Genomic DNA, 16,894 nt, shown 5'->3' on the forward strand with positions numbered 1-16,894 from the left:
AAAAGGACCAATGCATTTGTAATTGCACTTATTTTAAGATTTAATTTACAGAATAAATTACAAATAAATTTTTTGGAGATTTACTTAAAATATTGATTGTCTTATGTGATTTGAAAAATTATAAATATTTCTTTATTAGAATTTTTTTTAACAGAATTAACTAAAAAAATGAAATTCATAATTATTCTTCTATACAATAATAAAATTACCTAAACTATTAATTGAAACATATTTTTAACATCATTAAAAATTGTTAATTGGCTTGATGATTTATTAATAAAAATGGCGATTTGTTATGAAATTAGAAACCTCATGAGGTGGAATGTAATTTTCAAAACCACAGAGGGTGATTCGTATTTTAATCAAATCTCAGGAGGTGTATTTGTGATTTACCCTAATCTAAATAAGTATACTTTTCGATTTGTTATAAAAATATATATATAAAAAATAAAAGTTGGATTTAATGTAATGTTTAAAGAATCGGATGGACCAGCCGATTCAATCTGTAGAATTGGTGATTGGACCTAGTTCCAGTCCAGATGAGCCACAAAAACCGGCCTAGGTCAAAAATCGACCTTGTTTGCAAGAACTAGAAAAATCAATGGTTCAACCAGTAAAACCGATCCTGGTTGTTGATCAACCCGCTGGTTGGAAAATTTTGTTTTTTTATTTTTATTTTTCTTCTTTTCTTCTATTTTCTTTTCTTTTCTTTCTTTGTGATATCAAAATTTTTGCTAAAAACTCTTACTTCAAGAGTCTCCTCTCATGAGGAGGAGTCACATTGGAAACTTGAAGAGATTGTAAAAGTCTATTTCTATTTAGCGAAAAAGATTGTTCAAAAAGAATATAAATATTTTATGTGAGATTCAATCAAATTATTTAAATCATATTTGATTGGAGGGAGAGTTGAAAATTTCATTTCCCTCCAAAATTAAATCTAGTAATCAATCAATTTGTTTGGTAGGAATGTTAAAATTTTTTAATTTCTTTAAAACTAGTGACTTTTTTTTTATATCAGTTATGACTTTATTAAATATTATTAGTAAATAATATGCAACTTATATACATTTTATTTATTTATAATTATATTTTTTAATTATATATTATTAATTATGATGTCATAATTCGACCGTTTCGACATGACGATTGAACTAATAACCTGTCCATCCGATTCCTTTTCCGATTCGCTCACCTCTTTGATTTCAAAACATTGGTTTAAAATGACATGATAAAAAAAATGATGTAATTCAAATAAGATAATTGTGATCAAAATAGAATAATGTGCTAAAATAGTATGTGCTATTATAACACATGCCAAACGCCCCTAAATTTGAAAAAATTAGCCTTTGAATTCCTACATATTTTGATTTTTAATTTTAATTACAAGACTCAATTCCTATTGATGAAATGCCAATGTCACCCTTCTACAAGCATAATTATTATAACTAAAAAATATGACTTCAAATCCAATTTAAATAAAAATTCAAAATGAAAATGGTATTTTTTCCATTTTTCCATTTTTATTTGCAAGTAGGAAAATGTTGAGAATTTTTCGGATACATTCGAGTTGGCAGACTCCTGCTCTGGGACGATGGACCCCCAATATAATGGAGATGGGGTTTGCACAATAGTTATGATTGTTACCCTCTTGTAATTCTAGAACTCACCTCATATTCTATTTTAATGATCTAAATTATTTAGTTTTTGAAGTCTGTTAAATAATACATCTTATAAAAAATTAAATTAATAAAATTTTAATAACTTTTTGATCAAAATGCATTTGTATTTAAAACAATAAACGGCAGATGTGATTTTAAGGGTTAATCTACATACAAATATGATGTGATCAAAAAGTTATAGATGTATAATTAATTTAATTTTTTTTTTATAAAAATATAATACTCAACATATTCTAAAAAACAATCTATTTAAATTATCAGTCAACCAAAATCTCAATCAGTGTGTTTGGTTTTAATTGAGTTTTTTATTTTTTAAATTTTAGTGAATATTTTTAAAATTTTAACAAATTTTTTACTTTTTTAGATGCATCTTATTTAAATATATCTCAAAAGTAAATATTTGTAAAAAAATATTTTTAAAAAATCAATAAATACACAAAAATATGAAAAATGTATTGAACTCTTGTATTTTTTTTATTTATATTTTTGGTATTTAGTAAATTTTTGTAAAAAAAAATTCATAAATATTATATTTTTAAGTATATTTATGTTAGGTGTATTTAAAAATTAAAATTACTTAAAATATTAAAAAATTAAGTAAAAATTAAAAAAATATGAAAAATAAAAAATTTCAATTTTTTTAAAAGTGAATTTTAAAAATCCAAACCAAACAAATTGAATATAATTGGTGTAGTGTAAACAAATTAAAATATATATATATATATATATATATTAAATAAAATATTTTTTTTAATTTAAAAAGGGCTCAGCACACGAGCACAGATCTAGGGAGTGACCAGTAAAAAGGTACAGCTGGTGATCTTGTGACCGTAGATTCCTCCGTATTGGTTTCTGTTAGTTCGGTTCGTATTGTTTTCGATTTTCGTACCGCCTTCTGGGATTATGTGTCATGGCTACAGTACGCAAAAATTATTCAGTTTGTTTTATTTGAGTTTGTTGGAATAAATTTTGTGAAAACTGAATTTTTTTTTTCATGTTTTTTCTATTTTTAGTGAATATTTTTTAAATTTTAAATATTTTTTTTTTACTTTTTTAGATGTACCTTATTTAGATGTATTTAAAAAGAAAAAAAATTATGAAAAAATATTTTAAAAAATTAACAAATACATAAAAATACGAAAAACATACTAAATTTTCATATTTTTTTAATATTTTTGGTATTTATTGAATTTTTAAAAGATTTTTTTACAAAAATTATACTTTTTATGTGTATTTATGTTAAGTGTGTCTTAAAATTAAAAAAAAAATTAATTAAAATATTAAAAAAATCAATAAAAACAAAAAAATATGAAAAATAAGAAAGTAGAATTTTTTGAAAACTATTTTCAGAAAAATGAAACCAAACAAGCTGATTGGAGCCTCAGGTTAAATTTATATTTTAATCACCACGAATTATTATTTTTCCTCAAAATTAATAGAAAAAATTACAAAAATGTGGGAGAAGAAAAAAAAATATCATATATATGAAGGGTTGCAAATGATACTTACTTGCACCTTCATAATCTTTCATTTACATCTCACGACAGACACACTTGCACTCTTATGTGTAGGTAATTTTTTTCCCCTTCTCCCACTTGAGGTCAAAATTTTGTATAATTATTTGTTGTCACTCTGTCTAATAATGGATCTAATTTTTTTTTTTAATTTATGTTATAATTGTAAACATAAATTTCAGAATATAAACCTTACACTTTGGATCATTTACCATGTGTATTATCAAGAAATCAAGACAAAATGACATACCTGAATCCATTGATGAACGGTTAAACGGAAGCATGATTATCAATGAACTCTTTGTTATTGATTATGTTATTGCCTTCTAATCCTTCCCCCTTTGGTGTCTTATGTTTCTCCTTGAGAGGATTTAGAAAGAAAAATGGCAGTGTTCTTATTTTTTCCACTTGGGAAGGAATAGGGACCATAACCTTTTAAAGGTTGTAATTGATTTTCAAAACTGAAAGGTTGTGGAAGTTCAAAAGGAATGAAAACCAACTTTAACCATTATTGGTTTTAATTTCTATTTATTGGTTTTCAAAACTGAAAGGTTGTGGAAGTTCAAAAAGAATGAAAACCAACTTTAACCAATATGTTTTAATTTCTATTTCTACCCCTCATAGAAATAGAAATTATACAACTAGTATCTACACATTAGGTCCATAACACATATACCCTTAAGCCTATTAACTAAATTGAATCACTTAAATTGTAGGCTTCTTATAAATGATAACACCACATTTAATTATGTGGTCCCATTGAGACATTATCTAACAATCTCTCACTGGACCACATATGTATCCTGAAAAATGTGCTTAACTTTAGTGAGCTCAGAAATTTGTTATCATAACTTGAGGGTATCCAAACAATCTTGTCCATTTACTATATTAATATAGGATCAAAGCGGTCTTCGTTACATCAATCGTAACTCGACCCACCAATGGTCACGTATACTAATACAGCTAAATGACATAGATCAATCATGGATGCGTAGCATGGAAATTACATGTGATGTGATCCATACATGCCTATTTCCAACTGGTGCTACTTAACTTTATTGAGATCAATACTTCACAATACGTAACAGAGCGTAATAAACTGAATATTTCAGTTCTGCAGAAATTAATCTAATTACATAGATAAAACTCAAGGCTGACATAAAGCAGTAATATAAATACAAACTCCCACTAAACCAGAATGTTCTCAAATAGAACAACACCCATCTGAGCAGTGTGCTTATGAAAGACCTTGGGTGGTAGTCCCTTCGTAAGTGGATCCGCTATCATGGAGTTTGTCCCAATGTGCTCTATAGAAATCTGTCCACTCTGCACTCTTTCTTTTACAACTAGGAACTTGATATTAATATGCTTTGATTTTGTCGAGCTCCTGTTGTTATTGGAATATAAAACTGCAGACTTATTGTCACAATATAACTTAAGTGGTCTTGCAGTGCCTTCCAAAATACGCAACCCACTGACAAAATTCCGCAGCCATATCCCTTGGTTTGATGCCTCATAACATGCTACAAATTCTGCGGCCATGGTAGATGAAGCTATGAGCGTCTGCTTTGCAGACCTCCAAGAAATTGCTCCGCCAGCTAACAGATAAATATAGCCTGATGTGGATTTCCTACTGTCTTGGCATCCAGCAAAATCGGAGTCGGAATATCCAATGACCTCTAACTTATCCGATCTCCTATATGTGAGAATATATTCCTTTGTTCTCTGTAAATATCGCATAACACGCTTAACTGCTTTCCAATGATCCATGCCAGGATTACTTAAATATCTGCCTAACATGCCAACTATAAACGCAATATCCCGACGCGTACATACTTGAGCATACATTAGACTCCCTACAGCCGAGGCATAAGGAATCTTCTGCATTTCTTGAATTTCAAGATTGTTCTTCGGGCATTGGCTGAGACTAAACTTGTCTCCCTTAGCAACCGGGGTTTCACCTGATTTACAATTTTGCATGCCAAATCTATTGAGTACTTTTTCGATATAGCTCCTTTGTGATAATCCCAGAATACCCCGAGAACGATCTCGGAGTATTTCGATTCCTAATACAAAGGAAGCATCACCAAGATCTTTCATTTCAAAATTCTTAGATAGAAATCTCTTGGTGTCATGCAATAAGTTTATATCATTTGTGGCAAGCAATATGTCGTCAACATATAAAACCAAAAATATGTGTTTACTCCCACTGAACTTGTGATACACACATTCATCAACAACATTAGTTTCAAAACCATACGAAGTGAGAATTTGATGAAATTTGAAGTACCACTGACGAGAAGCTTGTTTGAGTCCATAGATGGATTTAGTCAATTAGCAAACCATATTCTTTGGGTCTCCTGACACAAAGTTTTCTAGCTGCACCATATAAATTGTTTCTTTAATGTCACCATTAAGAAAAGCTGTTTTGACATCCATCTGATGCAACTCAAGATCAAAATATGCAACAAGCGCCATAATTGTCCTAAAAGAATCTTTCGAAGAAACTGGAGAAAAAGTTTCTTTAAAGTCAATTCCTTCTTTTTGAGTAAAGCCTTTGGCTACAAGACGTGCCTTATACCTCTCCACATTACCATTTGAATCCCTTTTGGTTTTAAATATCCATTTACAACCTACGGGCTTCGCACCAACTGGTAATGAGACAAGTTCCCAAACTTTATTGTCTTGCATAGACTTATATTCTTCATTCATGGCTTCTAGCCACTTATGAGAGTTGGAACTTTCCATGGCTTGACGAAAGTTGATTGGATCATCTTTCGACATTCCATTTTCTACCTCATGTTCCTGCAGATATACAATATAATCATCTGAAAATGCAAATCTCCTTTCTCTGGTGGATCGCCTTAATGGCACAGATTCTTGAGGTTGAGGTTATAGAGTTTGTTCCTCAGGAACAATTACCTCATCTTGAATGGGGGTTTGAACTATATTATCTTGAACAACATTGTCTGGTTGAGGATCCGAAATTACTTCTCGAGCAATGACAGGTATAGGAACTTGTGATTGGTCAAAAGTAGTAGTAGGAAGTGGGATTACTCCTGCTTCCTCCTCAAAGACAATGTCTCTAACTGGATTTCTCCCCCCAAACTCAACATCCTCAAAAAATGTTGCAATTCCCGTCTCAAATATTGACCTATTTGTGGGATCATAAAACTTGTAACCCCGTGATCGTTCGGCATAGCCAATAAAGTAGCTGCTAATGGTTTTAGAGTCCAATTTTCGTTCATGAGGTTTATAAGGCCTCGCCTCAGCAGGACACCCCCATACATGCAAATGTTTTAGACTAGGCTTTCGCCCAACCCAAAGCTCATAAGGTGTTTTTACAACTGCTTTAGTTGGCACCCGATTTAAGATATAAGTTGCTGTCTTTAGAGCCTCACAATAAACAATTATGCTCACATTAAGTTACCAAACAGATAATCTCTAAATAAATTAATTTAATGACAACATCTCAAGATACCTAGCACAACATTAATACCAAGCCTTTGGGTAGTGATATTAACTGTAAGTGGTATTCTTGTTGTAATGATCAAACATTGACAATAAGTTATGTCAAATAACAAATCTATCTTTTGATGGATTTATTATTCACATTAGGTTTTCTTGACAATTGGCACATGTTTATCACCACAAAATGTGTGTGTAATTCTGCCAAGTCTTAATCATGTCTTTGGACTGATAAATACCCGCATGAGATACACAGACATGAACTTCAAAACATTCCATATAAAACAATCTAGACAAGAGAGATCACTTTTGTGACATCTTGTTTGAATTGACTTATATTGAGAGTGTTGGAAAATTAAATTTCTGTAGACGTTGTATGAAATTACATTAAATTTAAAGATTTCTAAATTTGTGACCCCGTATATGTTATATAATCTGCAGCAATTCTAATTATATATATATATACATATATAAATAGAGTTGACGGGTCCAAAAAACAAATTGTTTTTTTTTTATGATGTTCAAAATTAAACCGATCAAATCGCAAGATATATCTATATATATATATATATATATATAAATACATGATGTTCATCCATTTGAGAGAAAAAAAAAAAAAAAAAAAAAAAAAAAACTGCCCACCGAATCATTTTACAATTCCAGAAAACAGATTGCCATTTTCACAGAACAAAACAGGAAAAAACAGAATTTACATCCATAAGAAAATTCAGAATCTGATTCTAGGAAACTAAATAGAATGAATAAAGCATATCAATTCTGATAAGACACATGATATGCATACTCTGATACCAATTGTAAACATAAATTTCAGAACATAAACCTTACACTTTGGATCATTTACCATGTGTATTATCAAGAAATCAAGACAAAATGACATACCTGAATCCATTGATGAACGGTTAAACGGAAGCGTGATTATCAATGAACTCTTTGTTATTGATTATGTTATTGCCTTCTAATCCTTTCCCCTTTGGTGTCTTATGTTTCTCCTTGAGAGGATTTAGAAAGAAAAATGGCAGTGTTCTTATTTTTTCCACTTGGGAAGGAATATGGACCATAACCTTTTAAAGGTTGTAATTGGTTTTCAAAACTGAAAGGTTGTGGAAGTTCAAAAGGAATGAAAACCAACTTTAACCATTATTGGTTTTAATTTCTATTTATTGGTTTTCAAAACTGAAAGGTTGTGGAAGTTCAAAAAGAATGAAAACCAACTTTAACCAATATGTTTTAATTTCTATTTCTGCCCCTCATAAAAATAGAAATTATACAACTAGTATCTACACATTAGGTCCATAACACATATACCCTTAAGCCTATTAACTAAATTGAATCACTTAAATTGTAGGCTTCTTATAAATGATAACACCACATTTAATTATGTGGTCCCATTGAGACATTATCTAACAATATTTACATCTTAATATGAAAGAATTTAAGGGATTTGTGGACACCATCATAAGTTCCATTTTGATAATTTAAATCATTTATTTTGTAAGACTCTCCAAGTATGTTGAGAGGGTACTTTGTGTAGATAAATTAGGCCAAGCTAGATAAAATCCTCTTTGGAACTTGGGCCGCGCAATGGGCCGAGATAAGCGCTCGTGTAGCTCGGTTTTGGTTTGAACCTATGTTGAGCTGGACAGAGATGATTGTTTGGACATAGACCTAGCTATTTATGCACGGTTAGTAAGCGAACTGAGGCGACTTTAACGGAAAAGGTCGAGCTAGCTATAGCTTGACAGAGCACCATTTTTTGGTCAAGTTTAGTACGGCTCAGCTAGAAGTAGAACAAAACAATATAGCTCGGTTGAGCGCAGCGACAGCCGACCAAAGAGTTCTGGCCATTTCACTTGGTTGGTAGTGAAGAGGGTGTCTTAGGGATAATCATCATCCTTTGGGAATGTGACTCCCAGGAGGACTCTACAAAGGAGGGATAGAGTCCTACTAAGATTGTGCTACACAGAATTTATCAAAGCTCATGACAACACCTATTTCCAGGTATTGCAATTCTGACTCTTGAATACGCAAAGCTTTCTATCTATTGTTTACTTGCTGACTTAAGCATCGGAGGGATTTCCGGCACACACTCGCCGATTAGCTCACATTTGTGTTTTCAGGTGATAAGACAACAACCTTTGGAGGAGTGCAAACTTGATCAATAGGATTATACGAGGAGAATTATTTCTTGCTCGTACATATATCATCCATGAAAATAAATTAACTCTTTCAATAATTGTAAAATTTTTTATTTTATCACATTTGTTTTAAAAAAATGGACAGCAAATATATTTTTAAAAATAAATCGTTCATTTTTTTTAGCGACAAATATAATAAAATGAAAATGACGATTATCGGATTAACATAATTTTTTTCATGAATGATATACATTGATAGCCTTGCAAAATCACTACAAGAAATTTCACTTTTGGCGACTAAAGTCGCAAATCAATTTTGCCGACTAATATATTTGGTCGCCCATTTGGTCGCCTATAGTTTGTCGGGGAAACAATCGGCGACTTAAATTTTTTTGGTAGCCAAAAGTGGCCTATTGGTGACTAAAACCTTAGTCGCCATATTTTTTTTTAAGTCACCATATATTTTTTTTTAAAAATTAAATATATAAACATATTTACTTTTAGCGACTAAATTATTTAGTAGCCAATTGAGCATGTATGTTTGGCGACTAATTATTTGGTAGCAAAAAATTTTACTTTTTGAGAATTGGCGACTAAAATTTTAGTAGCCAAAAGTTTCTTTTTTACAATTTGCGACTAACAGTTTAGTAGCCAAAAGTTTCACTTTTTCACAATTGGCGACTAAAGTTTTAGTAGCCAAAAGCCAACCCGTGACATTTGTTTAGTCACCAAAAGGTCTCATTTAGTTTTTATAATTTATTCTGTAATATTTTTTGCGCCACCTATAACCTATGCATATACAAAATTATTCATCTATTCATTCATTCATTCAATTCTTAACCATTCAATAAAAATATTTCTTTACAACCTGTACCATTCAATTTTCAACCACATACAAAACTTAACTATTAACCGTACATATCAAACAAAATAAAAATCCATAAATATAGTATAATCCAACAAATACATATACTATCCAAACCAACAATTAAAATCCAAATTAAAGAAAATCTTAATAACAATTGTGGTGATGATGCTGATACTGATACTGATGCTAGAGACACTGTTGTTGGGCTAGAGCTCCTTTCACAATTGTTCTTCATCAATTTGTCACTTGGATGTTTAGGTTCTACATCATGACGAGAATGACAGTTTAGAAAATAAATTGAAACTGTTAAGTAAGGACAATAATAGTAAAAAGAAAAGAGCAATACACACCTGTGCAGCTTGAAACCAATTCATGACAATAATAGTAAGAACCAAACCAACGGTATATCCTAGAAAAGCACTCTTGAAATATTGGCTCTCTTTCCCCCTGGACACATCGAAACGCAATGCCAATGCTACAAATATACTTGAAGGTGAAAAATGTGTGTAGGAACAAACAACACCCAGTGTGTAAGTTTCAAAGATTAGGACACATAATACATATGATTACATAATAGAACCATTAGCAAGTAAAAGTATGCACCAAGAAATCAAAAACAGGAATGCCCCAAAGAAAAAATATCATCAATAATATATATAATTTTCCTGATTCAGGGGAAAGTTTTTCCCCCTATGTTACAGGATGGAGGGGATTTTTCGTGTTTTCTCTCATACAAGGAAAAGCATGCCAGCCACTTGGTGATTTTTACTTGCATTGATTGCTACCGCCAAGTCATAGTCAAAGGAGAAATAATTCTAATGATATGCACATATTACATAATCAGCGCCTAACATCAATAATCAGAATCAAGGAACCTGAAGCCCCAACTTTCTTCTCACATATATGTCAATGCAATGGCAATCCATGTTTTATACTTAAATCTCCTTGTAAACTACATAGTAAGATTCTATCAAAGAATGCCACAGCACGAGGGGATGTTGATCAAAAATCCATAACAAAATCAGATTAAACAATACTACAAGTGCTTATAATCCAAATCATAATTGCATGCAGTTGACATACCTAAAAAATAGTGTGCGCCTCAAGCAATGAAGCTAAAGAAATGTAGCATGAAAAAGGAATTAGTGAAAGATTGTAGATGCTCTAACAAAACTGGAATTTTATGTGAATATGCTTCTTATGTTGCTTAAAACATCACATTTCCTTACAGGCTCTATCAATACCAGAAAACTCAGATGATCAACCCAATAAAAATGTTAGTGTGTGGATTGAGAAAAACAATCAATAAATAAATTAATAAATGTCTGTATTGAGAAAAGATTTGCTCTAAGTTATTTAGGTGTGTGAAATTTCTCCTCTTTCAAGGAGAGTGGTCTCTAAAACAATGTTTCAAATAAGCCTTATACTTGTTATGTAGCTCAATAACTTTTCTGACAAAGACCCACTAGTCTGAATCCCCTCCTTGAGAAGCCTCATTGATCTCCTCCTTGCAACGATTGAGATCAGTCGTTGCACATCCAACGGCCATTAAAAATAAATAAATAAATAAATTGAAATTTCATTTTTAGTTTCCCGCCCAAAATGAAACACAAAACACAGCCTATATAGATTTTGGTTATACAGATTTTGGTTTGGAATCACACTCACAAAAACACACTCATTCCTTCTTCTCTGTCGAACCCACCCTCACCGGCGACCCAGTCTTGACGCCGTTGCAGATCTGACGACGGGGAAACACTCTCGATGCTGTTACAGATTTTGTCTACTTGGCAAACCAGAGCTGTCACGCTCTTCTCCTCCACCTTACCGGCAGACCCTCGCTACAGCGACTAGAGGTTAGTCTTCATTGTCTCTATCTCTGTAATTGTTTTGCCCTCACTCCCCAAACCGAATCCATTGATGTCTGTAATAACATTGATGTCTGAAGACTGACCTCATTGTCTCTATCTGTAATTGCAATGAGGTTGAAGACTAACCTCATTGTAATTACACTACACTGTATAGGCTGAAGACTAACCTCATTGTCTCCGTCTGTAATTACAAAGACAGAAATTGAAACAAAACAAAACATAGTCTTCATTGTATGTCTGTAATAACAATGAAATACATTCTATTTACACTGTCAATGGTATTTCAGTGTTAAAAATACTGTGTATTTCAATGTGTGTATGATTGTTCAGAATCAAATGTGTACCACTGAAATACATTCAATGTTAAAAATACATCCAATGAAATACATTCAATGGTATACATTCAACACTGTGTATTTCAATGATATTTCAGTGTTAAAAATACTGTGTCAATGAAATACATTCAATTTCCCAAAATACAATACAGACACAGTCAATTAACATTCATATGAACCTATAGACAGATAAAAAAATTCACTTGTTATAATTGATGATCAGGCTCTTAAAGTTCACAATTTGTATTTTTACGTTATTTCGTATCTGTTGAGCTACAATAGGTTTGCCAAACCCTGTGTAGTGACCCAACCCAAAACTAAATGACTCTTGTTGCCCATGAATCAGTGTTACCAAAGGTACTTGGCTTGCATACCTTTTCTTAGACACTTTAAAGAGAACCAAGTAGTTGGAGTTTGAGATTATATAATTTAATTGATTTATTATTTGATCTTAATTGGGTCTCACTACTTAGTTCTCATTTCATGTTTCTAGTTTAATTGATTTATTATTTGATCTTAATTGCATACCTTTTCTTAGACACTTTCTTGTTTTCTCTTGTCTTTGAAATAAAGATTTTATTTATGTAGCTAGGTTTTTATTTTTATGGGTTTTCACTTGCATTTTGATATGGATATGAAACCTGAGAATGATTGTGCTTGGAAGCCAAAACATGGAATGACAGTTGATTTTGAACAAAGTGTGTATGATTTTTATAATACATATGGAGGAAGAATGGGGTTTAGCATAAGAAAAGATTATTATACAAAGAACAAGTTCACTAACCAACTTATTTGTAGACTTTTGGTTTGCAACAAGGAGGGATTTCGGAAGGTTGACAAACGAGACCCATTGGCAAAAAACCATAGAGCTGAAAATAGAACCGGTTGTGAGGCTCAACTTTATGTTAAATTAGATGAGGGTACTAGAAAATTTGTTGTGACTGATTTCACAGAAAAACGTAACCATGATCTTGTATCACCCGAGTGTGCCCACATGTTGCCGTCACAAAGAAAGATATCGACTACCCAAGCAATTGAGTTAGATTTGGCGGCACAATATGGTCTTCGTTTAGGCCAGTCTTTTGAACTCATGGGTAGGAAGCTGGTGGGAGGCAATGTCTTAGGTTTACAAAATTAGATCAAAAAATTTATTTGAGAACCAAAAGACAACAAAGTTTAGCATATGGAGAAGTAGGCAATGTGCTGCATTACTTTAAAGAAAAATCTTTGTAAAATCATTCCTTCTTTTATGCTTTTCAGTTAGATAATGAGGAGCAAATAACCAATATGTTTTGGGCCGATGCACAATGATCATGGATTATGCGCAATTTGGTGATGTTGTCACATTTGATATGACTTACAAGTTAAACAAAGAACATAGACCCTTTGCATCTTTTGTGGGATTCAACCATCATAGGGAAACAGTTATATTTGGTGCAGCATTGTTGTATGATGAGACTGCCGAATCGTTTGTATGGTTGTTTCAAAATTTTCTAGAGGCTATGTCAATAAAGGCACCAAAAACTTTGTTCACCGATCAAGATGCTGCAATGGCTAAAGCCATACCCATCGGTATGCCTGACACAAGTCACCGATCGTGTACTTGGCATTTGATGCAAAATGCATTAAAACATGTTAATTGTTTGTTCCAAGATAAGGGGATAAAGGGTGTACTAAATAAATTCTTCTTTGACATTGAAGATGCAAATCAATGGAAGTTAGAGTGGGCGGAAATGCTTGATAAATATGATGCGCGTGAAAACCATTGGTTGAAATTGACTTTTGCGGTAAAAGAAAAAAAGGGCTGGCCATATGTTAGATCAACATGGGCTGCGGAATGAGTACCACACAACTTAGTGAATCTTTTAATGCTTTTTTGAAGGATTACATTCGTTTTGATTTTAACTTAAATGAATTCTTCATGCATTTCGAAAGGGTACTTTACGAGAAGCGATACAAGGAGTTAGAAGCAGGATATGCTCTGTGCCAAAGGTTGCCAAAGGTGAAAGCAACAATAAGAATGTTAATTCAAATGGGTAATGTGTACACAAAAAAGATCTTTGAGGAATTTCAAAATGAGTATTTTCGATCCGAATCGGACATAGAAGCAATTGAATATGGCGAGGCTAGTACCATTTACACAGTTGTTGATGTTGGTAACAAACATGCAAGGAAAGTGAAGATGGAGAGGGAAGGCTCTTTGGGTTATAATTGTACAAAGTTTAAAAGGGAAGGAATCTTGTGTTGTCACTCATTGAAGGTTATTAGAGACATATTGAAGATGAAAGAGGTTCCTTCACAATACATTCTAAAGAGGTGGACTAAACAAGCAAGAGCCGAAACTGTGAATGACATTAAGGGGAATGACATTCAAGTAGATGTGAAATTCCAACAAGCCTCGCGGTATAAGACATTGATGACCGCATTTAGAGCACTAGCAAGTAAACCTGCTGAAACTGAAGAAACTTATGATTTCTGTATTGCACACCTTGCTACATTAGGTGCAAATGTTGAAGGCAAGTTAAGTGCTAATTTTGGTGTTGGAAACAAAGTAAGTAATGATGATGACACCCAAAGCTTTGAAGCGGATTGCGAAGATGTGAATCATGTTGTGCAACCAAAAGGATTGAAGAATAATTTTTAGTTGCTCAAAATTCTGGTTTTTTTGTTGCTGAAAATTATGTTTAGAGCAAGTATTTACTTGCTGAAAATTCTGGAAAAAACATGTATATAGTTGTTGACTTTGCTGCTGTTTGTCATACTGAAAATTTTGTCTTTTTCCGTTTTAGGCTATCAACAGGCAAAATGTGGTGGAACGCACTGGAAATAGAAGTCCTAGCAGCTGAAACTGTGAAGTAAACTGCTGCAAACTGATGCTTAAACTGAAACTTGAAAGTGATGTTGCTGCTGTAGTTGCTGAATTGGGGTAAAATGTATTGCTGCTGTAGTTGTTGCGGTAGCTACTGTAGTTCCACATTTTGTTGATGTTAATGCCTTGTATTTACACTTGATGTTAATAGCTTGTAAGTGATGTTGATGGTAATGGCTTGTATTTACACTTGATGTTAAGCATTTTCATTTGTTAGAAAAATTATGCAAACTTGGTGTCTTATTTTTTGAAGACCTACAGCTGTATTCTCAAGCATAACTTGGTGGACCAATGTGAGCAAACTTCACTTGATGTTATACTTCATTTTTAGATTTTTCTTTTGTGTGAAAGAACAGGTACACAGCTTTTCTATTTGTTAGAAAATTTATCCCAAATTGGTGTCTTAATTTTTCAAGGCCTAAAGGTGTCATGCTGTTCAATTACAGCATCCACAGATCCAAACCTACTTTAAACTTGCAACAAACAGATAGTAGTTGACAGATAACAGATCTGTCAAATCTGTTAATTAGAACCAAACCTGCAACAGATAACAGAACTTGTTCATTAAAACCAAACCTGCAACACACAGCATCCATAGATCTACCAAATCTGCTTTATACTTGCTAACAGATAATAGTTGAGGCCACAGATAAGTGAGGGAAATAAAAGAACTTGCTAACAGATGACAAGTTGAGACAACAGATCTGCCAATCCACAGATCTGCAACAGATCTGCCAAATAGCATCCATAGAACCAAACCTGCAACAAATAGCATCCACAGATCTGCCAAACTTGCTAACGGATAATAGTTTGCTTTAAACTTGCTTTAAAATGTGCCAAATCTGCTTTAAACTTGCTAACAGATAATAGTCTATGTCTGATAAGTGAGGGCAATAAAAGAAGTTGCTAACAGATAACAGGTTGAGGCCACAGATCTGTCAAATAGCATCCACAACATTCATCTACAAAACATCCACAAAATTCATCCATATAGCATCCACAAAGCTCCAACGAGGAGACCAATGTTTCCCAAAATTCATTCCATAATAAAATTCTAGGTTACATCATAATAACTTATAAAATTCATTCCATAAATTCATTCCATAATAAAATTCATTCCACAAAGCTCTAAAGTAAGTTACATAAGCTACATAAGTTACATCATAATAAAATTCATTCCATAAACATAAGTTACATCATGAAGTACAATACAACCAAAAATGGTAGAAACTTCCATTCAATTTCCCAAAATACAATAAAGTACAAAAGTCACATCATAAAGTACAAAATGATAGAAAATATAATGAAATACACCATCGCTTTGATATTATTTTCTATCCTTTCAAGCCTTCGACCATAGTCATTTTCCATGTCATCAAGCTTCGTCCTTACATCGTTAAAGTCTTCTACTGTTATAGCATCAAAAGCTCTAGTGTTAGAACGGATTCTGGACATAACATCTTCATCATCTTCATCCACGAACTTGAAGTAATTACAATGGGGAGTGGGAGTGTTACTCTATAATGCATGACAATCAGTTAGTTGAATAAGACAAATATTAATGTGACTACTAAAGGATTAAAATTTCCAATACATACCTACATATTTTGATGGGCAAACAAATAACAAACGCCCTTGATTTCCATTCTCATTGATTCTTACAATATATATGGTAGTGGTTCTTCCACAATTGCACAGCCTCGGTTGTAATCTTATGTTGCTATTGTTAGAAGAAGAAGCCATTTTTTAAATCTGCATACCTGAGAAATTTGTAGTGTTGTGCTATGCTTGTATTTGATGGGTTAATAGTAATTCTATTTGAATTTGAGGGACAGAGTGTATGTCTTTACTGAAAACATCTATTTGTTCAAACTGCCATGTTTAATAGCATTTGAACAAAGGTTACACAGACTAAACTGTTAATAGCATTTGAACAAATATGGCAGTTCAATGTCAGTCATTTTCTTCAGTTTCAAACATAGCATTTGTGATTAATTACACACATGTTACACACATAGCAGTTTCAAACTGAACAAACATGGTAGTTTTGCATGATTGAGTACTTTTATGGCAGCTTCTCTGTAATAAGGGTAATAGAACAATATATTCAAAAACAATATGTTCCTCACAAAAT

At 32.4% G+C, this 16,894-nt stretch overlaps 2 protein-coding genes across 2 annotated transcripts; both read left to right on the forward strand.

Moving 5' to 3' along the window:
• Positions 1 to 12,519: 12,519 nt before the first annotated feature.
• Positions 12,520 to 13,029, forward strand: LOC114276402 (protein FAR1-RELATED SEQUENCE 5-like). The gene has a single exon (XM_028218195.2). It carries the CDS (start codon positions 12,520 to 12,522, stop codon positions 13,027 to 13,029), a length of 510 nt encoding a protein of 169 aa, XP_028073996.1.
• Positions 13,030 to 13,204: 175 nt separating this feature from the next.
• Positions 13,205 to 14,750, forward strand: LOC114276401 (protein FAR1-RELATED SEQUENCE 5-like). Its single transcript, XM_028218194.2, has 3 exons — positions 13,205 to 13,678; positions 13,774 to 14,442; positions 14,580 to 14,750. The coding sequence occupies exons 1-3, from the start codon at positions 13,205 to 13,207 to the stop codon at positions 14,748 to 14,750; spliced, it is 1,314 nt and encodes a 437-aa protein (XP_028073995.2).
• Positions 14,751 to 16,894: the final 2,144 nt, after the last annotated feature.

Source organism: Camellia sinensis, chromosome 12 (genome assembly GCF_055761805.1).
Source record: "Camellia sinensis isolate YWXY chromosome 12, ASM5576180v1, whole genome shotgun sequence".
NCBI lineage: Eukaryota > Viridiplantae > Streptophyta > Magnoliopsida > Ericales > Theaceae > Camellia > Camellia sinensis.

Coding starts and splice junctions, on each gene's coding strand:
- LOC114276402 (XM_028218195.2), top strand. CDS start 12,520: ATGGATATGAAACCTGAGAATGATTGTGCTTGGAAGCCAAAACATGGA.
- LOC114276401 (XM_028218194.2), top strand. CDS start 13,205: ATGGATTATGCGCAATTTGGTGATGTTGTCACATTTGATATGACTTAC. Junction 13,679..13,773: donor GGTTGAAATTGACTTTTGCG/GTAAAAGAAAAA, acceptor GCTTTTTTGAAG/GATTACATTCGTTTTGATTT. Junction 14,443..14,579: donor ATTTTGGTGTTGGAAACAAA/GTAAGTAATGAT, acceptor AATTATGTTTAG/AGCAAGTATTTACTTGCTGA.